The following is a 27,600-nucleotide window of genomic DNA, read 5'->3' on the forward strand; positions in this document are numbered from 1 at the left end:
AGTTGTGGGGTTTTTGTTGTCGTTGTTGTTGTCGTTTACGTCAAATATTTTTTGGAAGAAAATAAAGTAGAAATTCCAAATAAATATAATTCGTCCCTTGTCATAATGTTGTAATTGCTGATTGGCTGAAAGCCATCACTAGCTAAAAGTAGTACAATACTGGAGAAAAGCATTTCAGTTATCCTGAAAGGTAGTACTTAACTTTAATGTTTATTGTATCTAACCTTGTTTTTCTGGTCTTGGGTTCCTGTTAATTTCTTTGTCGGCTCTGGACAGTCCTCATTTTCTTAGGGTTTATTTCTCCCTTCAAGTATCTTAAGATAATGAAAGGATAAATTAGGACACTTCATTTTTTTCATTCAAGAATATAGCTGTCAGGATGCCTCAGTCTTTGATTTTGACCTGCTAAAAAGGAAAGGGATGACTCACAGTGATTCCAAGGGCACAGTTTTCATTGGTCATGTAGTACAGAGTAATTGTCACCACAACCACAACCTTTTTGTCTGCTGTGTCCATTACTTTGAACAACTTGACATCAAAATCTAATAGTACACAAGACTTTTAGGAGATGGCAATCATACATAGCTCAACTCCTACACAGAAACAGGGAAAGCCATCTAGCAATAACTTAACCTACTGTAATTTCACGAATGTTGAATTGACCAAGATCAATTGAATAGTCATGGTTAATATCGTTTGTTGATTTATAGATATTAACAAGGAATAACAGGCTATCTTACAATCATCTTCTTATAGGTTACCTTACAAACAAGTGAGGGTTTACAATAAAGTTGCCGATAGTTTATTGTTCATTTGTTCAAAAGCAAGTTCATTCCTTTTCAGTGGTTAGCAGAGCTTTGTGAGATACCTATAGATTTTAAATCTGATTCTGGAAAAGTAGAAATTTAAATTGGGTTTTAAAAGATGAAGAAGGGAAATGGAAATCCTCTGGTCTGCATGAACAGTATATGCAGAGATCCCTCAGTATAAGACAAAGTTTGGATAGGATGATCAGGAATAGCTCTGAAGTAATTTGGCTCAGAAAGATGCTTCATAATAGGAAAAATATGGGGGTTAAGAGCTAGAAGGATTTGAAGTGAGTACAAATGGTCATCAGAGAATAGTATTTTTCTTATATTTGCCATTGTCTTTTAAAAATTAAGATGAGGAAGGCAAGGACTTAAAACTTAATGAAATGTTAGTGATTGTCTTGGACACTGGTTCATTCCCTAATTATGTTCTGTTTCACTTTAAAATAACCTAATGAGCTAGTTTTATTTTAAAAAGTCATTTTGACTTAGATTTATGAATGTGTTTTAGAACAGTGCCTCTCTGATAGTTTAGAACTTTTGATATTTGCCTTTGACAGTTTTGTATAGTCTATATCAGGCTGTAGATCATAGTTCAAATAATTGGCTAAAAGGTTGCTCTTTGCCCAATGAACTTAATATTAATGAGTGTTTTGTTCCATAAAACTATGCATTCTGAAAGAGATCTACTGTTAGACTGACTGATTAATGTCACATTCTGTGTTTCATATCTTTTTTTTCTAATTAGCTATGAACAGTGTGTGGAGCTAAGATGTTTACTTTAGGTATTGCAAGGACCCAATTATTCTAATGAGCTTTGGTGCATCAGTTTACAAAAATTCATCATAATAAAGGTCAAACTTCCTTGTCATTGTCAGTTTATGTTACATGCTTCCATTTGTGTATTTTATTTCTACATATTTTAATACATGCATAGTGTTTAAAATGAGAAATGCACAACTAATTAAGGACCTTGGTTAAGAGGATTTTTCGAAGATCCCATTGGCAGCTTTTTTCCTTGCTATTTTTTTTCACAACCATAGCATTTTTATATTCTTAATACTTTTGTCCATAATATAGCATGTTTCTGTTTTTTCTTTTCTTTTCTTTTTTTTAAAGAAATGTGCTCTATCAGCCATTGTGGAGGTATCTCTGTGTTGAAAAAGAAGTAATGTAATTTTACATATTTTATCGTTAAATTTTATAATTATGGAATGGATTCAATCACCGTAAGTCACTTCAGAGATATGGATGTAAATATAAAATTCCCAGGCCTAGTTTGCAAGGCATTACATGGTTTTTATATTGAAAATCAGAGACTACTATTTTACAACAATAATAGGATATAAAAGAATTGGTGGCCAGAAAGAGAGAGCTTTTGAATTAAGTCTAATAAGCCATAACTTAGAAATTAGGAGATTGATATACTGTTATGCACATTAAAAGGTAGGTCCTTATTACATGGATCCTTTTAATAATGCTTTTAGTAAAACTAAAAGAAATAGGTGTTAATATTGTAACTGTTATTTTTATGGCCTTAACAAAAGACAAAATGATTAGTTTTCTTAACTTTGAAATTTTCTGCCATAAAATGGTATCAAGAGAGTTATTAGTATAAAGTTTTCAGTGAACATTAAATAGATGGAGTCTGAATTCCCCCCAACCAATTTTACTAGAATGTAAATAAAACAGTGCTGATCCAATTGGAAGAGGCTTTCACTGAAGAAATGATGTTGTAGCAATATGTTGGTGTCCTGCATGATCACTGTCTCCTTAGTTTACTTTGCATTATAATCTTTCAAATGAATTCTCTATAGAATCACTCATACTACTGCTGACTAATTAGGTAAACCAATTGTTTTGTGGGTGCCCTTGCAAAATATACAAAGGCTTACTTAGAACTACGCTCTGAGAAATATATATATATATATATATATATTTATAATTATATTATATATATAATTATAAAATAATATATATTATTATAATTTTATAATTATATATATAATATATATTATTATAATTTTATAATTTTTATTGTTTACATATTGCTTAAGATTGGAACCCATATATGCAAAAATGTTTGTGGCAACCTTATTTGTAGTGGCAAGAAACTGGATACTGAGTGGATGCCCATCAGTTGGAGAATGGCTGAATAAGTTATGGTATATTAATGTTATGGAATATTATTGTTCTGTAAGAAACGATCAGCAGAATGATTTCAGAAAGGCCTGGAGAGACTTACATATATTGACTCTAAGTGAAGTAATATCGTACACAGCAACAGCAAAATTGTGTGATGATCAATTATAACAGATGTGGCTGTTTTTAACAGCGAGGTGATTCAGGCCAGTTCCAATGGTCTTGTGATAGAGAGAGCCCTCTACACCCAGAGAGAGGACTGTGGGAACTGAGTGTGTGAATTACAACATAGCATTTTCACTTTTTTTTTTGTTGTTGTTTGCTTGCATTTTGTTTTTTCATTTTATTTTCTTTTTGATCTGATTTTTCTTGTGCAGCATGATAATTGTGGAAATGTGTGTGGAAGAATTGTACATGTTTACCCTATATTGAATTACTTGCTGTCTAGGGGGACGGGTGAAGGAAAGGAAGAGAGAAAAATTTGGAACATAAGGTTTTGCAATGGTAAATGTTGAAAACTATCTGTGCATGTATTTTGAAAATTAAAAACTTAAAAAAAAAAGATGATTGGGATTGCCTAACTGCAAAGTAGTGGTAATTGTAAATAATTGAGCATATTAGCAGAAAAGAAGAAAAGAGAGGTAAACTAAAGATGTTCGCAGAATTTCTTCCCCCCTCTTGCACAATAGGAATCCAGAAGTAGATGAATCAATCCAGCAAAACAGATGAATGAAATATTTTCATAGATGTGCCTCTATTTGTTGTGTCTAGTGATTGCTTAAAGATACCCAATTAGCTGAGCTGAACTGCATAGAGCTAATTGATATTGCTTGAGCTTATTAAGGCAAGAAACCATTTGAAACTTTTCCCAGGAAAAATTATAATAGACAACATTTAAGGTCTAGAAGAAAGACCAAGGAAACTGTTGATTTGTATAGTCTGTGCTTTATTTGTCTTTCTGCCAGAAAGCATTCACTATCTAAGAGTGTTATGATCTAGATTAATTTTCTTGCCCGAGGACAAGGTGGCAAGGTCTTAAGAAAGCACATGTACCTTTTTGGTTTATTAGAAAAGATGAAGTAGTACCAAATAGAAGGAAATAATCCATAAGGGAAGACAGAAAGAAAATTGTTCTGAAGAAATAAAAATGATTCAAAATCAAATGGGGAACATAATAAGAGGAAGAAAAGGGGAAAAAAATATGAAATACTAAAACTATACAGGAGATATAAAATTCTTCACATACAAGATAAATATTGACTTTAAAAATAAATAATATTCAAGAATCTAAGGAGCAATGAGGAATACCCACAGATACTGGCAAATTGTTACTAGCCCTTGAAGAAAGAAGCATCTTGGTGCTTGGTGACTAAAGCAGTAGACTGCATAAAGACCTAATATGACTAAGAGAGTCTTCATGGAGTATGTTGCTAAGATGTCATTAATACCCTGCTAAAACTCATCAATTATACTGTAGTAAAAAAAATGCTAATCACTTGTAGTGTTTTCATATATTGACTAAAATCTATAGATTTCAAACAATAAAACATGAAATTTATGTCTAATGACTTTTGAATATTTATTAAGAAGTTGAATAGCTTGAGTGTAAGTGAGATTCATCTCTTCTCTCATATGAAGGTTAAAAAAGAACATAGTAAGCAGTGGGATTGGGGGGAGAAAGTACTCCCAGTTGTTTAAAGGACTTTAATATTTGTTTTGTTTGGTTGGGTGCGAAGGACAGAACTAGGAAGTAGTGGATTAGAACTGCAGGGACATAGATTTTTGGCTTTATGAAAAAGCCTCCTAGCAATTAGAACTTTCTAAAAATGGAATGGGCTGCCTCATGGGCTGCCTCATAAGGTTTACCTTCACTGATACTCTTTAAGAAAAAAGGTGGATTATCACTTGTCAGGAAGAACTTAGAATTCAGATATTTGTTGGATTAGGTTGTCTCTGAAATTCTATTTCACTCTGGAGTTCTGATTTTGTGACTAGAACTTTGGAAAGAGGGATATATGAAGTTAACAGCTGGCTAAAGTGATGGTGCTAAAGAACTATTTGGCTTCCTGACTCATGATTTAAGATACCAAAATGATAGGTCTTAGAAAGAGACAACTCATTTCAGAGAGAGTTTTTTGATAAGAAAGTTGCCAAGCTGATTAAGAGAACAGTAGAACAGTACCTAGCAAAACTGTAAAAATCAGATACTATGGAGAGCAGGAGGGAAATTATAGAAAGAAGAAAAATAAGAGGATTTTATCTTGAAATTCACAGGTTGAATTAGGTTTTAGAATTTATAGATTGTATCTAGAAATTATAGAAAGAAGGAAAATAATATGATTTTACCTAGAAATTCGCAGGTAGAAAAAGAATTAGGAATACTTTATGATTGCTCATGTCCATGTACCAGTATCCTTAGAATATTGGCTTAACAATAAAGCAATAAGAAAGTTAAACTTGAAATGTTAACACAAGGAAGTAAAGCAGGCTTTTACCATATGATTATTAAGGCACAGCAATATTGCACATATTATAAAGTGCTTTATGGCTTTTCAAAACATTGTTCTCACAATAAATACTTTGTGTCATCTTGATATGTTATAATAAAATATTCTATGCTCAAAGAAAATAGATATGATACAGTATTGAAATAAAGGATGTTTCAGGCATGAGAGCACAGCTTAGTTAAATGCATTTGTGGGAAAGAACAAAACAACATCAAGTAATATCTAGTAGACAAGTTTGGATAGATAAGGTAGATGAAATGGAAAAATATTAAATAATGCTAGAGAAGGAAATTGTAGCCAGATTTTTCAGGGCCTTATACATAGCAGGCTAAGGAGTTTATATTTTATCCTTTAGCAATAGAGTAAGTTAAGTTTTTTTTTTGTTTGTTTGTTTTTTGTTTTTTGTTTTTTTTTGTTTGTTTGTTTTTTGAACAAGGCAGAACTTTATATTAGGAAGATGATTTTGGCAGCTGTTTAAAACTAGATTGGCAAGGAGAAATGGACACAGGTACACGGCCATTAAGGAGTCCAGATAAGAGATTTTGAAGACCTTGTCTAGGGTAGAGGCAGTGTTTGTGGAAAGGGGGATGGAATACAATAGATTAAAATTTAAGGGTAAAAGAGAAGGAAGAGATCCAATGCTAAAACAAAAATTGACAGTGAAAGAGAGAAAGAATGATCAGTGGAGTAGGACCATGGAGGAAACAAAAGAAAAAGCAAAAGAGCATAATTAATTGTTTTGGCATTCTTTATGATCAGTAGAAAAGAAGATAAGAAAATAATAGTTAATAGCAATAATAACAATAATTTTAACTTCTATTGAACTTTAAGGTTTGCAAAATACTTTATAAATATTATTTTATCTTTACAACAACCTATCCCTATTTTTTAGAAAATACAATTGAGACAGACAGAAGTTAAATGATTTTTCCAGTCAGACACCTAGTAAGTATCTCCAGTCAGATTTGAATTCAGGTTTTCTTCTCCCCAGGATAGTGTGCTATCCATTGTGCCACCTGCTTCACTAGATGAATTTTAATAAATTTAGATTTTTAAAGGATGAGTACCAAAAAATGGAAGGAGAAAGACATATCTAATGACAAATGCAAAAGAGTAATACAGAATAGTATCAAAAATGATAAATTCCAACTTAAGCTAAACCATATGAAAAATACTAAGGGGGAAAAAAAGGCATTTTCAGGGCATAAATAAGGACCCATTGCTTGATGGTAAATATAGTATAATGTTAACATGTCAGAGAGAGAGAGCAAAAACTACTCTATCCTCTTTGGAGTTTGATGTTTTAGTCAAAAAGAATGCTCTTCAAATTGAAAAGGATAAAATAAACGTTAAAAATTGAAGCCCGGGATAAAAGAGAGAGTAATAATAGAGCATCTTGTTTCCTTTTCTTTTTTTTTTCTCAATAGCATTTTATTTTTCCAAATACATGTAAAGATGGTCTTCAACATTCATTTTTGTACAATTTTGTTTTCCAGTTTTTTTTTCTCCCCCTTTCCTCTATCTTCCCCGACAGTAAGCAATCTGATATAGTTTATACATGTACAATCCTTTTAAACATATTTTCATATTTGTGATGTTGTACATGAAAAAAATCAGACCAAGAGGAAAACAAAAGACAAAGCAAAAGCAAAAAAAAAAAAAAAAAAAAAAGCGAAACTAGTATGCTTCAATTCACATTCTGAATCCATAGTTCTCTCTCTGCATTGCAGAAGGCATTTTCCATTCCATCTCTATTGGAATTCTTTTGAATTGTCACATTGCTGAGAAAAGCAAATTCTGTTATACTCCATTATCACATAGTCTGGTTGTTACTGTGTGTAATGCTCTCCTTATTCTGCTCAGTTCATGAAAGTCTTTTCCAGGTTTTTCTGAAATCAGCCTGTTTATCATTTCTTATAAAATAATAATATTCTATTACATTCATATATCATAACTTCTTCAGCCATTCCCTGAGGGACAACCACTCAATTTCTAGCTCCTTTGCTTCTACAAAAAGACTGCTACAAATGTTTTTGCACATGTGAGTCCTTTTCCCTCTTTTATGATCTCTTTGGGATATAGACCCAGTAGTTTATTGAATCAAAGAGTATACACAGTTTTATAACCCTTGGATTCCATATTGCTCTCCAGAATGGTTGGATCATTTTACAACTCCACCAGTAATGTACTCATGTTCCAGTTTTCCCACATCCTCTTCACTATTTATCTTTTCTTGTCATATTAGCCAATCTGAGAGGTGTGAAGTGGTACCTCAGAGTTGTTTAATTTGCATTTCTCTAATCAATCATGATTTTTTTCATTTTTACATGATTATAGATGGCTTTAATTTCATTATCTGAAAATTGTTCATATTTTTTGAGCATTTATCAGTTAGGGAATAAGTTGTATTCTTAAAAATTTGAGTTAGTTCTCTATATATTTTAAAAATGAAGTCTATCACAAATAATGGCTATAAAAAATGTTTCCCAGTTTTCTGCTTCCCTTCTAATCTTGGCTGCTTTGGTTTTGTTTAAGTGAAAGAGTTCTTTTCTTTAAATGAGTTCAATGATTGATTTGGGTCTCCTCAAATAACCTTTTGGAAGAAATGTAGGTCCCTAATAAGTGCTTATTGATGGATTTATTGGTTGAAATGAGGTAAAAGATCTTGAAGAATGCAATTACTGAATTGCTGCTGGTAATCTCTGATGAATTTTATAGCAGTATAGAGATGTTAGAAAACAAGAGAAGTTTTCCATTGCCCAAAAAGGAAGAGGACAAATTTTATATTTATGAGCTTGATCTATCTTCCAGAAAATTCACTAATAGTTTATTTAATGAAGCTTGGTGAGAACTTTGAAAGAAAATTGTGATTTGCACTTCCATGGAGAAAATGTATAGTATTTGTTATAGTTTCTTATGATATTTTGTAAATATTATGTGTATATATGGATGAGATGGTGATATGATTAGGTAGGCTTATAACTATTTGAACAACCAGCTTTAGAAAGTGATAATCAAGAGATAACAGTCTTAACTTGGAAGCAGGTCTTTCATGGTATACCATAAGGATCTGCTCAACATTTTTGAGTGTGATTTGGTTAAGATATGGAAGTCATGGTTATTGAATTTGTGTGTTATATAAATGCTTGATACTTTGCACGAAAGAAACAGACTCTAAAACTGTCTCATTTGGTAGAAACCAACATGGTATATAACCTAATAGGGATAAATTAGCTATAGAATTATAGTATTGTGAGATGAAGGAGGGGAGGGACTTTTCTTAATAATTTTTTCATGAATTGCTTTCAAATGAGAAGGGCTTAATTGACTGTAAGCTCATTATAAGTCAAATGCTAAAGAAGTCTTAAGGAGGTAATCCCACTATATTATGTCACAGATCAGATTATATCTACAAAATGCTATGCATCTCATTTCAAGAAAGGTATTTATGAATTGAAGGATCAATGGATGAGGGTATGCAAGATGATGAAGGTATTTTAAATTGTTCGATATGAAGCATAGGTTAAAGAACTGAGAATCTTTCACAGAGAGAAGAGAAGATCTTTTTTCAAGATGTGCATGAGGGGAAAAAAGTATTTTTTTTTACCAGCTAGGAGGATCATCAGGAAACACATTGATTAAAGGATTATACCTGAGCTATGTTTCTAGGGTTTTTTTGTTGTTTAGTCTTTTCAATCATATCTGACTTTGTGACCCTATTTAGAATTTTCTTATCAAAGACCCTGGAATAGTTTGCCATTTCTTTCTTAAGCTCATTTTAAAGATGAGGAAACTGAGGCAAACAGGATTAAATAACTTGCTCAGGGTCAAGATGATTTTAGACTAAGATCTTTCTGACTCCCAGGGCTCCATCTATTGCATCACCTATCTGCCCCAAAAGTTTTTAGGCTAGGAATCTCTATCAATTGATCTATTCTACTGCAGGATAGAAAATTACTTTTATAAGGATATTAAAGGAGAATTTTTTTCCCCTTTGGATTGGATTAGGTGACCTATAAGATCTCTTCTATAATTTGAACTACATACTATGGTAAATGATGAATCTGCTAGTTGTAGAAATACTTTGCATGCATTTTTACTTTTTCAATTATTTGAGTCATCTATTCCCTGCAGTGAATATAATTTTAACATTATATTACCATTTCAGTGGATGATACCATTAAATAGTTTTTGAAAAGACTTGTATAAGACTTTCAATTTATTTAATTTTATGTATAAATACAGTATTTCCTCTGGCAAAAATAGGATATTGCTATTCCAGGAAAGAGCACATCTCATAAAGAATTTAAAATTGATATCAAAAAATTACAAAATCTAAGAAGTAGAAGGGACCACAGGAACCTGGAGAGGTCAGGCTGCTGTTTACTATATGAATGGATTCAGTGTCAACCTAGATGATTAGAAAATTTGAATGTGAATTTTTTTCCCTAAGAAGAGGAAGATTGTCTTGTTCAGTTATTTTCCAACTTTTGATGACCCTATGGATTATAGCATGTCAGGCCTTTCTGTCCTCCCTTATTTCTCAAAGTCTGTCCAAGTTCACATTCATCATTTCCACAATACTATCCATCTCATTCTCTGTCATCCACATTTTCCTTTTGTTTTCAGTTTTTCCCAACACCAGGGTCTTTTCCAGTGAATCCTATATTATTATGTGGCTAGACTATTAAGGTTCAACTTGAGTATTTGACCTTTTAGTGAAAAGTATTGACCAAAATAATCTCCTGCTGATGGGAGAGTAAAAGCAAGAACTCACCTGAACTCTCCCATGAATGACTTTTAAGAATTTTCTCTAGCACCACAATTTTAAAGCATCGGTTCTCTAGCTCTCAGGTTTCTTTATAGTCCAGCTCTTACAACCATATGGTGCTACTAGAAAAATCCTAGATTTGACTGTATGACCTTTTGTTGGCCAGGTGATCGCTCTGCTTTTTAGTTGCTGTTCAGATTTGCCATATTGTTTCCTTCTGAGGAGCAAACTATAATTTCATTGATTTAGTAATCCTCTGCCATGTTTTTTAAGCCCAAGAATATAAAATCTGATGCTGATTCCATTTTTTCTTTCTCTATTTCCCAGGAAGTGATGGGATCAGTTGCCAACTTAGGTTTTTTTTGTTTTTGTTTTTGTTTTTTTGTTTTTGTTTGTTTGTTTATTTTTATGTAAAACTTTAAGCCAGCTTTTATACTCTCTTCTTCTAGCCCCTCTTCAAGGGGTTTCTTAATTCTTCAATTCTTAATTTCTTTCTGTCATCAGAGTGGTATCATACACATATCTGTGATTATTTCTGTTTCTGCCCATTCCTCTTGGCATTTCACATTATTTCTTTGCATATAAGTTAATAAATAAGGTTGTACTCCTCCCATCTTAAATCAGTTTTATGTTTGATTCCAACTGTTTGTTGCCTGTTGGTTCTTCAAGGGACAGGCAAGATAATCAGGTACTGCCATCTCTTGAGGACGTGCCACATTTTGTTATGATCCACAGGGTCAAAGGATTTAGTGTAATCAATGAAGGCAGGAGTAGATGTTTTTCTGGAATTCTACTGCTTTCTCTGTAATCCAGTGATTGTTGGTAATTTTATCCCTACTTTCTCCTATTCAAAAACCAGCATTCTGGTAATTCTTAGTTCACATATTGCTAAAGCCTAGCTTGCAGCATCTTAAGCATAATCTTGCTGGCATAATAAATAAGCAGTTATTTGGGAATTTGAACATTCTTTGGTGATTAATATATGTACTACTCTGACAAGAATCCCTTAGAGGAAAAAGTCTAGATGGAACCAAGATGACAGGGCAAAAGGTAGGGACTCACCTGTGCTCTCTCGCAAAACTCTTTCAAATACCTTTAAATACTGATGCTAAACAAATTTTAGAATGTGAGAACCCACAAAAAAGATGAAGTAGAACAATTTTCCAACTGTGAAGACAATTTGAAAGATCAGTTGTTATATGGGATTAGAGTGCAGATAGTTCCTGCACAGTCCTGGCTCCAGCAAACCAGGAGGAGCTCTTGGGGGCCTTGGAATCAGTGGCAGCAGTTCAGTTTCCAGAGTTCTCAGCCCAGATGCCAAGGATGGATTGAAAGTTCATCAGGAAAGGATTGTTAGACTAGATTGTGAGGGGAGCCCCAGAAAGTAGGCTTTGGAAGTTACTGAATTGACAGTGGCAGCAGCAGCGACAGTGGCAGCAGCAGCAAGAGTGGCAGCTTCTGGAGGTCTCAGTCCATAGGGTGAGGGAGCCAGAATACCTCATCAGAAGGAGCGTACAGGGGTCTTTTTTGCTAGCACTGAGGCACATCTCTGTTGCTTTACCCATACACATTTCCAATGTTGGCTTATAGTACAGGTTTGTAGAAGGATCTCTGAAAGCAACTTTATAAGGGCTAGTTCAATATCAGGAAAACTACCAGCAATTATAATCGTCCATATCAATAATCAAATTAAAAGAAATCATATTATCTCAATAGATACAGAAAAGGTATTTGACAAAATGCAACAGTTATTCCAGTTAAAAATACTAGATAGAGAGCATAGGAATAAATGAAGTTTTCTTTAAAATGACAAGTAGCATCTATCTAAAATTATCAGCACACATTATATTTAATGGGGATAAACCAGAAGCATTTCTATTAGATTAGGGGTAAAACTAGGTTGTCCATTATCACCACTGTTATTCAGTATTATGCTAGAAATATAAGCAAATTAGAAGAAGCCATATTATCTCTAAGATCGGAATTTATGGCTAAATAAAAACTAGAGAGTATTATGAAATGCAAAATGGATAATTTTGATTAATTAAATCTAAAAAATTTTTCATTAGAAAAATGCAACCAAGATTAGAAAGCAAGCAGAAAACAGGGAAAAAAATTTTTTACAGCCAGTATTTTCTGATACAGGTCTCATTTCTAAACTATTGAGAGAATTGACTTAGATTCATAAGACAAACCATTCCCCACTTGATAAGTGGTCAGAGGATATGAACAGACAATTTTCAGACAAAGAAAATTAAAACCATTTCTAGTCCTATGAAAAAATGTTCTAAATCACTATTGAGTGTTCTCTGATGGACTTAGCTCTTTTCAGGAATGACATGATTCAGGCCAGTTCTAATGGACTGTGATTTGGAGAAAGCCATTTGCATAAACTGTGATGGAGAGAGCCATTTGCATCTAGAAAGAACCATAGGAACTAAATGTAGGTCACAACATAGTATTTTAACCTTTTGTTGTTGTTACTTGTTTTTTTCCTCTTTTCTTCATTTTTTTATCTGATTTTTTTGTGTGCAGCATAATAAATATGGAAATATATTTAAAAGAATTGCAGATGTTTAACCTATATTGGATTACTTACTGTCAGGGGGAAGGGTTTAGGGAAGGGAAGGAAGAAAAATTTGGAAGGTTTTGCAAAGATGAAAGCAAAAAAACGATGTTTGCATTTATTGGGAAAAATAAAATATCACAATGAATTTTTAAAAAATTTACAAAGCCAAAAAAAGGAAAACAATTGCATAAAACCCTTGAAACTTTTGACATTGTTTACTCCACTCTGGAAATAGATCCCTACTTTAACAAAGAGTTAAAAGTCAAGTAATAGTCTGGGAAAATGAGCAAACAGAAAAGGATTCTTGATGATAGGTTGCTATGGTGACAGTGAACATCAAAACACACTCAGAAGAAAACAAAATCAAAACTCCTATATCCAAAGCCTTCAAGAAAAATAAGAATTGTTCTCAGATCATGGAAGAACTCAAAAGGATTTTGAAAATCAAATAAGAGAGGTAGAGGAAAAATTGGGGAGAGAAATAAGAATGATATAAAAGGAAGTACAAAATGCTTTGAGTAGAAGAATGCCTTTAAAGACAAAATTGAGTAAATAGAAAAGAACGTACAGAAACTCACTAAAGAAAATTATTCTTTAAAAATTAGACTTGAGAACTTGGAAGCTATTGATTTTATGAGAAATTTATGAGAAACAATAAAAATAAAAAGAATGAAAAAATAGAAAACAATGTCATATCTTAGTGGGAAGAAAAAAAACCAACTTACCTGGAAATTAGATCCAGGACAGGTAATTTAAAAATTATTTGTCTACCTGAAAGCTATGATTAAAAAAAAAATAGCCCAGGTATCATATTTCAAGAAATTATCAAGGAAAACTGGCCTGAAATTCTAGAACCAGAGGATGAAAAAGAAATTGAAAGAATCTACCAATCATCTCCGGAAAGAGATCCCAAGATAAAAACTCTCAGGAACATTATAGCCAAATTCTGGAACTTTCAGGTCAAGGAGAAAATATTGCAAACATCCAGAAAAACACAGTTCAAGTTGAATGGAACCACAGTCAGGATAACACAAGATTTAATAGCTCCGACATTAGCAAATCAGAGGGGTTGGGATAGGATATTCTAGATAGCAGAAGAGTTAGGATTACAATCAAAAATCGTCTACCCAATAAAACAGTACATATAATACTTCAGGGAAGAGTAGACATTGAATGAAATAGAGAATTTTCAAGCATTCATGATGAAAAGACCAGAGGCTGACTAGAAAATTTGACTTTTAAATACAGGATTCAGGAGAAGCAAGGGGGGCGCGGGGGGGAGGGGTAATCAGAAAAGGGAAATCATCAGAGATTGATTAATTAATTAATACATTAATCTGTTTACATTCCTACTAGGGGAGATGATACTTGCAACTCATAAGAACTTTCTCATTATTAAAGCAGTTAGGAGAAGTATATGTAGACAGAGCGCACAGTTGTGAGTTGAATGTGAAGGCATAATATCTTAATATATAAAATTAAAGGATGAGAGAAGAATGTACTTGGAAGAAAGGGAGAGATGGAATGGTGTAAATTATCTGCCATAAAAGAAGCAAGAAAAAGGTTTTATAGTGGAGGAGAAGAGGGGAAGTAAAGGAGTTAGTGAACCTTACTCTCACTAGAATTTGCTCAAAGAGGAAATAACATAACACGTTTAGTAGAAATTTAGAAATCTCTTAACCTGCAGCTGCAGCAAAGCATGAGGGAAAGGGAATACAAGAAGAGTGATGAATAATATAAGAGAGGGTATATTGAAGGAAGAAGTGGTCAGAAGCAAAACAGTTTTTGAGAAAGGGTGAGAGGACAGAGAGAATAGTATGAACGAGGAAATAGTTAGCAATAGTAATTATTTATTTTGAATTTTGAAACAGTTTCCTTGTCAGAAAAATACAGCGTTTTATTCCTAGACAACTGAATTGAATATCTGTAAAACTACTTGATAGCAAATGATCATTAACTACATTCGTGACACCAGTTTGAGGGATATTGTTTTTGACCCTTAAGTTTTCATATTGCACTTTTCCTTTGTTGTTTTTAAGTTAGTTGTCTCTATATCTTCTCTTTTTTGAAAAAAATATATTTTCTCTAATAATTTAAAATCTACTCTCTCTTTGAGAACAACAGCAATAAGTCAAACCCAACAAAGCCTTACTAGTTTATATAGTTAGGCAAAAACAAATTTCCACTTAGGTCATGTACAAAAAATATTATGTCTCAGTATGTACTCTTAAGTCTTTTACCTTTGTCAGGAAGTGGCTAGTATGTTTGATAATCAGTCCTTTATTGAACTGGTGGTTAGTCATTATGCTGATATAATTTCTTAATTCTTTCAAAATATTTTGCTTCAACTATGTATAAATTATTCTCCTTGTTCTGTTCATTTACTCCACATTTATTCGTATTGGTTTCTCTGAAATGGTCTCCATCATTTTCTATATAATAACAAAACTCCATCATATTTGCATACATATATAATTTGCTTAGCTATTCTTAGCTATTTATGAGCATCCCTTCAGATTCAGGTCCCATTCTTTTTTACCTTAAAAAAAAAAAACTATGAATATTTTTGCTTGCCTTTAGTTAAAGTTTATTTTGCTTAAGACTAATCCATTCCTTAATCTGCCCTCTAATTCTTTCTTCTCCCCTTTCTTTCCTGTTAGCATGTTGAGTGAAATTTATTTTTTTACCCAACTCTGTGTATTTGTGTTTCCTTCTTTGATTTGATTCAGATGACAGTGAGATTGAATTATCAGCTGCTTCATCCCCCCACCTCTTTTTCTTATTTGTATAGATGTCTACTTGTACATGCTGTTTATGCAATATAATATTCTCTAATTTCTTTTCCCTTTCACCTCTCTCACCCTCACCCCAGTGAATTTCTCTTCTGTACTTTTCCCATTCTTCTCTTGATATCATCAAAATATAACAGGACACTCAGGACTTAAATAATTAGACTCTTTCTGTGACCCCAATGATACTGAGATTCAGAGATGATATAGATTATTTCAGTGCCCTTATTTAATCCCTAGTTGCTTTTTATTCATTTTTACCCACTTATGTTTCTCTTAGCTTCCATGTTTGAATTATAGAGTTTCTCCTCAGGTCTGATCTTTTTATCAAGAATTCTTGCAAGTCTTCTACTTCATTAAAGATCCATTCTCTTTAAAAGCCCCTCCCAACCCCCATATCATGGTACTAATTTTTCTTTTTATTATGTTCCGAGTTTTCTACTTCTGTATAGTGATGGCTATTTAATTGCATATGATCTTGTCTATGGCCCTTTCGTACTTGAATTCTTTCTTTCTGGATGATGTTGGAATCTCTGGATTTTGGCTCTGGTGTTTGTGAGTTTTCATTTGGGAATTTCTTTTAGGAAGTCACTGATGGGTTCTATACTTTGCCTACTGGTTCTAAGAGAAGGTAGTTTTCTTTTAATACATTGTTTAAGTGATTTTGGGTTTTGGGTCATGCAGTTAAAAAAGTTCAATGCTTTTTTTTCTCTTCAACCTATTTTCCATGTTTTTGCCATGATAATCTTACATTATTTTCTTTTTTCCCCCCCCAACCTTTGGACTTTCTTTTAATATTTCTTGTGCCTTCTATTTGATTCGTTCTAATTGTCAGGGAGTTTTTGCTTGAGCAAGGTTTTGTACCTCTTGTGCCAAGCTGTTAAATTTCCTTTCCAATTTTTTCTTCTATATTTCTCATTTCTTTTCCAATTTTTCCTCAGACACTCTCATTTCATTTATAAAGTCATTTTTAACCTGTAAAAAAAGTTCCATTTCCTCCAAGAATGTTACTTGAATTTGTGCCCAAGCTGTTTTTCCTCCAAAACTTTGCTTGTAGATGATGTTTTTAGGGCTATTCTCTTCTGAGTCTGTTTTGAGCTTCCCAGCCACCATCATAGATCTTCATGATGGGATTTTTAAAAAAAATTTATTCTTCTAGCCTATTTCCTGATTCAGACTTGATAATAGGGCTGGGCTCCTCTAAACTTCTAGAGGGAAGTTCTGAATCTATTGCTGTCTTCTTAGCATATTAAGTGTTGTGTTATTTCAAGATCTCAAGGACAGTCTCAGGGGCTTGCAAGCTGCAGTGCTTTGAAAATGTTCTGATTCAAGGCAAAATGTGATTGATTTGCACTTTGCAAGCTTCCAATCTGAATTTCAGTTTGAGCAGCATTAGAATTCTGTTGGTCTCAGCTGTTGTCAGTGAGCTGGAAAACTTGATTCAGAATGATAGAATTTTAGGTTTGTCTTTAATCTGGGATTCTTTCCTTGGTTATTTTTCTACAGTGTGGATAAGGCTAGAACTGAAACCCTCCTCTAGTGTCTCAGCCACATCATTGTTTGTTGCTTTCTGAACTTCTGTTACTAGTGTACCATCCAAGGTCTCCTTACCTGGGAACACCATCTCCAAGTACAGCTACAACCAAATTGCTAGCTCATTTTTTTCCATATGATAGATCCCTCTGGCCCTGGAGAGTATAACTTTTCTCTGGATGCTGAAGTTCTGTGTAAATTTCTGGCTCAACTCGTGTCTTCACAGACCTCTTTATCAATCTATTTTCCAGTCCTAAACTGGACAGATGACTGACTCACTGACTTTTTCTGGACTCCCCTCCCAAGATTTAATCTATTGCATTTTCTAGTTATGTTTGGAGGAGTTCTGTGGAGGGAGAAATCAAGTATTATTTCCTCCTACTTTACTATCCTAGCTCTGTCCCTGCCACTTCCTTGAAGCCCCTAAGTTATGAGCATGATTTTAGCCCTGTTTCTGGGGAGAGTTTTTAATCCTCATTGATTATCTCATATATATTTTTCAAAATGAAGAAACAAACATATTTTTGACACTGTTTATCGAAGATATAGCATTCCAGGAGCCTTCATGTGAGAGGGTGATAACAATACAAGGAGACTGAGAGGCAGTTGCATTCTCTGACCTCTCTCCTCTTCCCTCTTGCCTCCAATTTATTTTATTCCCAATCCACAAGCAACATCTGCCTCAGTAAAGGCTGATTTGTAATTCCTTCAAGTGTGTTATGATTCACAGCTATGGGGGCTTTCCGAGAACTGACCTGCCTCTTAATGGTACAGTTCCCTTTAACCCTTTACAGGCTTTTTGGGTTTCACACATAGGTGTGGTGTTTTAACAGTGTAACATCTCTTAACTTTAGCATTTGTTAGTACTAAAAAATAGAATAGATATTGGACAGCAGCAGTATTAATTACATGAAATTCAGTAATCTGGAGGTTTATAGCTATAAAAAATAATCCCTTTTTATATTTTCCCATTCTCTGTATTCTGTACACAGTCTTCTGCTTCAAGTCCTTTCCCCCTCCTGCATCTTCTAGATAGATCCAAAAGTGATAATTCTCCATTTACTAAATTTTACAGGCATTCTACTACAGTAGTCTAGGATCAAATTCCTATTTGGAGTTTAAAATCCTTTTACAACCTGGTCCTGAATTACCTTTAGAATCTTATTATAAATTATTCCTCTTCACAAACTTTTTTTCCAGCCTAACTAGTCTTCTGGATGTTCTTGATACAAGACATTTCACTTCTTTCCTTCATATCTCTGTGTAGGTTTTCCCTTATACCTGGAATGCATCTTCTTCATTTGGCTTACCTCGGAAACTGACTAGTTCCCTTCAAAACCCACTTCAAACATCACTCTCTAAATGAGGCCTATTCTGATTCCATCTCATTCTCAAACCCCACCTCCCCTCAGTTGTTAATGAATCTAATGAAAAATTACTTTGCATTTATTGTGCATATATTTCATATATCCTTATCTGTACATGCTACCTTCCTAAGTAGAACTCCATGATGGCAGGGACTATTTCATTTATGTCTTTGTTACTCTAGCACTTAATGAATGTGGTACTGAAGACATAGTAAATGCCTAATAGTCTTGCTCATTAATTGAATAGGTTCTTATTAATGCTTGCTGAATTTGACTTGATTTCATCTTTTTTGTTACGTTTCTTCCCTGAGTCTATTATCTTTTTATCTATTAGTCATATTTACCTTTTTTGAAATAAAATTGTGATAGTATGATGATGGTCATGCTTGTTTACCCAGGTATTTTAAAATAATTGCTTTTATTTCCAACAGTGAAATAAGGAAGATGGGAGGAATGAGGAAAAGAAACTACAGAAATGCTGATAAAGAAGAGATGCTTTCAAGTCATAAGCCAAAAAAGGGCAAGTGGGAGACCATGGAGCCACTGGATACAGGCCTTTCTCTGGCAGAGGATGAAGAGCTAGTGCTACATCTGCTCAAAAGTCAAAGCTAATTCTTTCTCTCCTAATAACTATGATTCCATGGATACTGTGTGGCGTAAGGGTTCCATACACGAACACATTCCATGCCCAAATGACCCTGTCTCCAGATGGCAGCCAAAATATGTAACGACAGTGAGGGTCTCTTTTCCCTCATCAAAACATTTGATGAGCTTTGCAGTCTTTGAATCAGCATGAGATTTCTCTTAGTTACACATTTTATAAGTGGGGAGTTTTTTTCCCCACATTTTCTCTGGAATTGTAAAACTCTTTATTGAAACTTTATTAGGAACCCAGTCTTGCTAAAGAAACAAACATTTCTGAGTACTATTAGACTAAGTTATAGTTGATTTTGATAGATTTAATATAACCAAAGATAAAGAAGATATTGGAATGAACCAACCCTGAGAGAATGTTGTGGTATTCTTTTTCAGAGATGATGGTAAGCAATAAAGTTATTTCTTACTAAATGAAATACAATTGTGTGTGCATTTTGTTTGACATCTTTATTTTAAAATTTCCATAAGGGAAGGCTCTTAAGATAAAGACATTTGACAGATTCTTAAAACAATGGGTCTTTCATCATCTCAAATTAGCCCTTTCAAAACAATTTTTCCTTTTGGTAGCATTTTCATTGCTGCCTACAGTCAGAGTGCAGCAGAGAGGTTTTCTTTGTGCCATATCTGCAAATATATGTAGCTTTTGAAGCCTCCTCTCAAACTCTCATACTCTAATCCAGAGTTTCTCTACCGTTGATTTGCCCCAGCAAGAAGTTGATAGGGAGTAAAAACCAAAATGAATTGAGAATAATTTGGTGTTAATTATAAACAGCTAATTGTTAAAACCCCAAAGTAATTTTTTAAAATTGATAATAAATAAATCATTTGCATTATGATATAGATTTATTTATAGTTTTATCACCTTTTTCTATGCCCACCCTATTTTACCTGAAGAGTAATTTTAAATAACAATAAGCAAAGTAGTTAAAAAAAAACAGCATAGTTTTGCATCCATGCTAAGTGATTAGTGATATTTAAGATTAATTAACTCAGAAGAATTAATAGTTGCTTTATAATCTGCACCTTGTCAAAGAATATAGGGTAGGTGAGAGGTTTGCCTTTGAATATGTTAAAATAAGAGATTTAATGATAGGGAATTTGAAATTCACAAAATGGTTGTAAGGAAGATAAGAAAGGAGGGTAACTTTTGATAACAATTAAAATAGTTCACATTTACTCAGCCGTAGGAACAGAATTTGGAATTAAGAATTCCCTTTACAGGAAAAACAAAAGGTCAAGAATTTCAAGGGAATTAATGAAAAAAAAATCAAATGAAGGTGGCTTAGCTGTACCAGATCTAAAATTATATTATAGAGCAGCAGTTACCAAAACTATTTGGTATTGGCTAAGGAATAGATTAGTTGATCAGTGGAATAGATTGGGTTCAAGGGATAAAACAGTCAACAAATATAGCAACCTAGTCTTTGACAAACCCAAAGATCCCAGCTTTTGGGATAAGAACTTATTGTTTGATAAAAATTGCTGGGAAAATTGGAAACTAATATGGTAGAAACTAGGCATTGATCCATACTTAACGCTGTACACCAAGATAAGGTCAAAATGGGTTCATGACCTAGGCATAAAGAATGAAATTATTAATAAATTAGAGGAACATAGGATAGTTTACCTCTCAGACCTGTGGAAGGGGAAGGTCTTTATGACCAAAGCAGAACTAGAGATCATTACTGATCACAAAATAGAAAATTTCGATTATACCAAACTGAAAAGTTTTTGTACAAACAAAACTAATGCAGACAAGATTAGAAGGGAAGCAATAAACTGGGAAAATATTTTTACAGTCAAAGGTTCTGATAAAGGCCTCATTTCCAAAATATATAGAGAATTAACTCTCAATTATAAAAAATCAAGCCATTCTCCAATTGAAAAATGGTCAAAGGATATGAACAGACAATTCTCAGATGAAGAAATTGAAACTATTTCTAGTCATATGAAAAGATGCTCCAAGTCATTATTAATCAGAGAAATGCAAATTAAGACAACTCTAAGATACCACTACACACCTGTCAGATTGGCTAAGATGACAGGAAAAAATAATGATGATTGTTGGAGGGGATGCGGGAAAACTGGGACATTGATGCATTGTTGGTGGAGTTGTGAACGAATCCAACCATTTTGGAGAGTAGTTTGGAACTATGCTCAAAAAGTTATCAAACTGTGCATACCCTTTGATCCAGCAGTGTTACTACTGGGATTATATCCCAAAGAGATTATAAAGAAGGGAAAGGGACCTGTATGTGCACGAATGTTTGTGGCAGCCCTTTTTGTAGTGGCTAGAAACTGGAAACTGAATGGATGTCCATCAGTTGGAGAATGGCTGAATAAATTGTGGTATATGAATATTATGGAATATTACTGTTCTGTAAGAAATGACCAACAGGATGATTTCAGAAAGGCCTGGAGAGACTTACACGAACTGATGCTGAGTGAAATGAGCAGGACCAGGAGATCATTATATACTTCAACAACAATACTATATGATGACCAGTTCTGATGGACCAGGCCATCCTCAGCAACGAGATCAACCAAATCATTTCCAATGGAGCAGTAATGAACTGAACCAGCTATGCCCAGAAAAAGAACTCTGGGAGATGACTAAAAACCATTACATTGAATTCCCAATCCCTATATTTATGCACACCTGCATTTTTGATTTCCTTCACAAGCTAATTGTACAATATTTCAGAGTCTGATTCTTTTTGTACAGCAAAATAACGTTTTGGTCATGTATGCTTATTGTGTATCTAATTTATATTTTAATATATTTAACATCTACTGGTCATCCTGCCATCTAGGGGAGGGGGTGGGGGGGTAAGAGGTGAAAAATTGGAACAAGAGGTTTGGCAATTGTTAATGCTGTAAAGTTACCCATGCATATATCCTGTAAATAAAAGGCTATTAAATTAAAAAAAAAAAAAAAAAAAAAGAATTCCCTTTACAGAGGGACTTTTATTTGAATAAGTTTTAAAGCCACCAAAGAACAAATCAGAAATTTTGAGTAGTCATATATAACCTAGAATATAACATAGCTATGTGCAAGATACTATGCTAAATGTTGAATTTGCAAAGAAAAACAAAAGCAAAAAAAAAAAAAAGTTTTTTACTTTGGAAAATAATTAAAATTGAGCAAATACTGTTTGTATAAAACTGCTTATAAGCTGAAGAAAGAAATATTTGAAAAATGATCAGTACAAGAAATTTCTTACTGACAAAAGGCATACCTGGGTGAAGTTTAAAGTAATGATATAAGAAAGTGGTTTGACTTTGTGCCTGTCTAAAAGGCTGACATTTGGCTGATGGCCATATATATCGCAGAGAATCTGTTCATCATATTTACTTCAGCAAAAATGATTCTATAAATTACATCAGACTTTCTAATATAAGATTTATCCAGTAGCCATGGTATCCTTTGGAGGACTGCCATTTCATAAGCTTAACATAGCCTCCAAGCTGTGTGTGAAACTATAAAATATGAATAAGTTTAATTAAATTCAATTAGTTTTGTTGTTATGCAGCATTTGAAATACCTTGAACTGGAGATGTCATCTTGATAGCTGTCATAGTCTGCTACAGCTGAATTTGAGTTATAGGTCATATAGTTCACTACACCATGTAACTTGGAATCACATAGATGGAAATATTAAATATTTGAGAAGTTATGGGCAGAGATATAGAATTTGATTACTTCAGTTTGATTACCTCATTTTATTTTTTAAAATTATATTTAATGTCTATGCATATATTAGATTTAACATATGTTTCTACTATATTTAAACATATATTGGACTACTTGCCATCTAGGGGAGGGCATGGGGGAAGCGGGGAAAATTGGAACACAAGGTTTTACAAGGGCTAATGTTGAAGAATTGTCCACACAGATGTTTTGAAAAATAAAAAACTTTAATAAAAAAATGTATATTTAAATACAGAATACTCTAATGTTATTAATAGCCTTATTAAAATCTTAACTTTACATCTACTCCAAGAGGTGGGATGGATAGATGGTACCAAAGACAAAAGTTATTGTAGCTAGGAATACTCTACTTGTGTCCCTTCCTCTATTTTTCAAATCTCCCTTTCAGAAATGTGATTTAATAAGGAAGAGAGTTTCATAGCTGGTACACCATATTGCACATCTTCTAAAGCTTCTGGAATGAATGATTGAATTTTTGAGAAGGAGAGATTTAAGATCCTCAAATCTCCAGCTCTGTTACACCAATTAAAGGTTTATTGTGGCTAATGAGCACAAATTTTAAAATAGGCTTTGACCCTTCAAAAAGTCCTTCATACTATATATTTTCACTAATCAGATTACTTTCATTAAATTGCTTAATGCCTGGCTTAGAATGGAACTTTTGAGTAGAGATAGGTTATTTGAAATAGAGGTCCCTAGAATAAGTTGGGAAGACATAGTTTGAAGGTGTGGAGATTGCAGTGAAAGAGATAGGACAGTCAATAGTACTAGGAACTGAAGGGATGCTAGCTTATGGGAAAAAAACCTATGGGAACAGGGATCTCACCATTACTTCTCTGGAGCAGCTGTCTAGTGCTTCACACAATATATAACACTTTATACAAGGTATTTTCCAAAGATCTTAGAACAATTTTAAGCCTTAATAACTTAAATGCTTGAAAGTTTGAGAAATACTTTATATACATTATTTAATTTCATTACCATAGCCCTTTGAAGTAGGCACTACTGGTATTATTATCCTTATTTTATAGAGGAAGAAATTAAATAAGGGGATTTGTGATTTGCCCATGGCCATACACATCCAACTAATATCAGAGAAGATTTAAGCCCAGGATTCTGATTCCAGGTCCAGCCAGCAGTATTGTCCATTAAGCCATACTACTTTTCATTTTAATTAAATGCCAAATACATTTTTGTAGAATGGAATAATAGTGGTGATGGTGTACAAAAAGGGAAGTAGACAAAAGTGACAAACTTTGCTTATTTTTGGAAATCATTAATGTGCCATTGAAAATTATCTCAATGATGCCTCAGATTCAGTATCTTCTGTACTGGTAAGTTTCAGCTACAGTGTAAGTGGACACATTGGTGTCCATCAAAGTAACACACTACAGTAGCTTCTTCCCTCCTTCAAGTAATGGAAGGACCACTGTTCTAATGATCCAGAAATCTGAATTCTAGTTCTGGCTTACTATGTAATCAACTAAGTGATCTTAGTACTTCTCCCTGTGCCTCAGTTTCCTTATCTGCAAATTTAAGTGGTTAAGACTATATAAACTCTAGAATCTCTTTCAATCATGAAATTTTGCCATTAAATGAATTGAATAGCCTTGAGGTGAGGGGTAAAGGGAAAGGGCTGTTTAAAATCCGGTCTTAACTATGCCTTAATGGGATCCCCACAGGCCAGAATTCAGTTTTACTACTTTGTGTAGAAATGATTAGGCCATGGGAAAACAAGATTTATAACTGCTGCTTTTCTGTCCCGCTCCCTTGTCTCTGTCAGGTTTTGTATTCCTATGCATTTCCAAAGATTTTACTCTTTTCATTTCCCTCCTCCTCTTTTCCATGTATCTCCCTTGTTAATCCTATGCATTCTCAGGGTTTTAGTTATGAGTAAAAGACTTCCCGATAAGCATATCAAAATTTAACCTCTCTCTTGAACTTCAACTTTAATCAACAAATCCTAAGGATTCTATCTCTAATATTTTTCACATCTTGCTTCTGCTCTCTAATCTCAGGATCAAGTATAGGCCTTCATTCCCTCTGCTTATTCCCTTTCAGTGATATTCTAAGAATTTTCTGCATCTCCTAATCTATCCTTTTCCACTGCTGCCAAAAGTTATACACATGCATAGAAGTGGTCAGTTCTCTTTGGTGGTTCAAAATGCTTCCATGATTTCCTACAAGTAATGTTCAACCTTCTTTACTTGGTATTTAAGGCTGCTAATACACCTTTCAAAACGGTCATTCTGATCAATATTGTTAATTTTTTTTTTTTTTTAATGTTAAACCATTAGGTCCAAACAAAGAATAAATTCAGAGCTAAAGGATGATTCCTGTCCAATTTACTCTTTTTACAGAGGAGTAAACTAAAGGCCGAAGAGATTGTAACTTATCCAAGAATACAAAAATGGTAAGTAGCAGAACTGAGATTCCTGGATTACTCTGGTTAGGAAGGAAGGAAGGAAGGAAGGAAGGAAGCATTTGTTAAGTGTTTACTATATACAAAATACTTTGCTAAGTTCTGGGGATACAAATGGAAAAGTGACACTGGTCCTTCTCCCAAGAAGGTCAGGATCTAATAAAGGTATTATGGAAGCTTTCAGCTGTAAGCCACATGGAAAGGTCCCATAGTTCTTAGAATGGAGGGGGAAGCTAGACTGCCTTACCTGCCCAGTCTGTAGCAGTTCATTGTAATGACTAACCCCTTCTCCTCTTTCCCAGATGATGTCTGTTAAAGCTGGATTGGAAGTAAGATTACTGGTCTGGGCAGCACTGCTACTCCTAAGTTCTTTTGCCTAACTGTCCATTAGTGGGCGTTGATCAGCAGCTTTTATAGGTGATGATATAACCTCTCTGATGACTGCTGCTAGGGCTAGTCTTTGGGGTAGGTCTGATGGTCAAGAGGGCACTATTCCCAAGGGTCTTTGGCTCAAGGTTTTAGACTTTTCATCAGGGTCCAAGGAGAGATGATGGTCAGAATAGCGATGATTTGATTTGACTGGCACATGCTGCCTCCTGTTAACCATAAAGCTATTCTGTTGTTATAGAGAATGAGGGTTTAAACGGAAGCCATGCCAATATATATAGAAAGATCTTGGGAATGCAGTATTGGCAAAATTTGATGACATTCAATGTTGGAGTCAAGAACAATGAAAGTAGAAAAGAACATGAACCTTCAGAATTGGGTAACTGGAACTGATAGTGTCATTAAAAGGAAGTTGGACAGAGAAGTAGGGTTTAAACAGAGTTTAGCAGGGAAAATGGTGAGTTTGGTAGTACTCTACTTTGGTAGAGATTGGCTTTAATATAGAGCAGGTTATAGAGATTTGGGGATTATCCCATAGAAATAACTGAACCCATGTGACCATTGAGCTCACTAAGAGTATAGAAAGAAAAGACTGAGCTCCGAGCCCTGGTGAATATTAGGAGAGATCAAAGATAAAAAGTGATTAACATCAATTGTCAAAATAGAAGAAATAGAAGGGAACAGTAAGGAAGAAAACAGAACTTGGGAAGATAGTATGAGTGAGAAAAAATTGCTGCAAAATAAGATGTTCCCTTTTTGTAGTGGCTAAAAACTGGAAATTGAATGGATGCCCATAAATTGGAAAATGGCTAAATAAATTGTGGTATATGAATGTTATGGAATATTATTGTTCTGTAAGAAATGACCAGCAGGATGATTTCAGAAAGGTCTGGAAAGACTTACATGAACTGATACTGAGTGAAATGAGCAGGACCAGGAGATTATTATACATTTCAAAAATAATACTATATGATGATTAATTCTGATGGACGTGGCTCTCTTCAACAATGAGATGAACCAAATCCGTTCCATTTTTTTCAATAATGAAGAGAACCAGCTACACCCAGAGAAAGAACTCTAGGAAATGAGTGTGAATCACAACCAATCCCTCTGTTTTTGTCCGCTTGCGTTTTTTATTTCCTTTTCAAGTTAATTTTACCTTATTTCTAAGTCCAATTTTTCTTGTGCAGCAAAATAACTGTATGGATATGTATACATAAATTGTGTTTAACATATACTTTAACATATTTAACATATATTGGTCTACCTGCCATCTGGGGGAGGAAGTGAAAGGAAGGAGGGGAAAAGTTGGAACAGAAGGTTTTGCAATTGCCAATGCTGAAAAATTACCCATGCATATATGTTGGAATCTTTACAAAGTGTTAAGACATTGGAGTTAATTTAATCTTAGAAAGAGTTTTGGGCCAGAACTTGAACTAGGTACTAAGTGGAACTGATTGAACAATGCTTGTGTTCACACCTTTAGAGAGCTCATAAGTATCTAAGTACTCAATGGAATTCACACCTTTGGGAGAGTTCAGGGCTAGTATGAGATCTGAATTCACACCTCCCTTAGAACCAGAGAGCACTCTGGGAGATAACCCAGAATCCCTCTCCCTCCAGAAGGCAGAGTTAACCTTTGGGAGATTGCATAAATAGAGGGAGCTCTTGGAGCTTGAAACAGACTGGAGATTGAGAAGCCACGAGTCGGAGCTGACTGGAGGCTGAAGAAAGCAGGGGCAGAAGCCAAGGACAAAGCTGCAAGATCTCTTGGAGCCAGGCAGAGAGATAGGCCTCAACTAACCGGGCTAAATTTGGAAGGAGAAATAAACGTTTGCATTTTTACCAGCTGGCTGCAATTTTTGGAGTAATTATTTATTTCAACTAAGACTATAGCTGCCTCCAGAAAAACCATCACACATATATCTTGTAAAT

The 27,600-nt window shown here is 34.0% G+C and overlaps 1 protein-coding gene across 1 annotated transcript in view; it reads left to right on the forward strand.

Moving 5' to 3' along the window:
* Positions 1-19,560, forward strand: part of DDX10 (DEAD-box helicase 10) — a 250,108-nt gene extending 230,548 nt beyond the window's left edge. Inside the window, exon 18 of the mRNA XM_031961102.1 lies at positions 18,919-19,560. Coding sequence (XP_031816962.1) covers positions 18,919-19,099 — 181 coding nt within the window. The 3' untranslated portion in view covers positions 19,100-19,560. The remainder of the gene's footprint in view (positions 1-18,918) is intronic.
* Positions 19,561-27,600: the final 8,040 nt, after the last annotated feature.

The sequence above is a fragment of the Sarcophilus harrisii genome, chromosome 3, assembly GCF_902635505.1.
Source record: "Sarcophilus harrisii chromosome 3, mSarHar1.11, whole genome shotgun sequence".
NCBI classification, from domain to species: domain Eukaryota; kingdom Metazoa; phylum Chordata; class Mammalia; order Dasyuromorphia; family Dasyuridae; genus Sarcophilus; species Sarcophilus harrisii.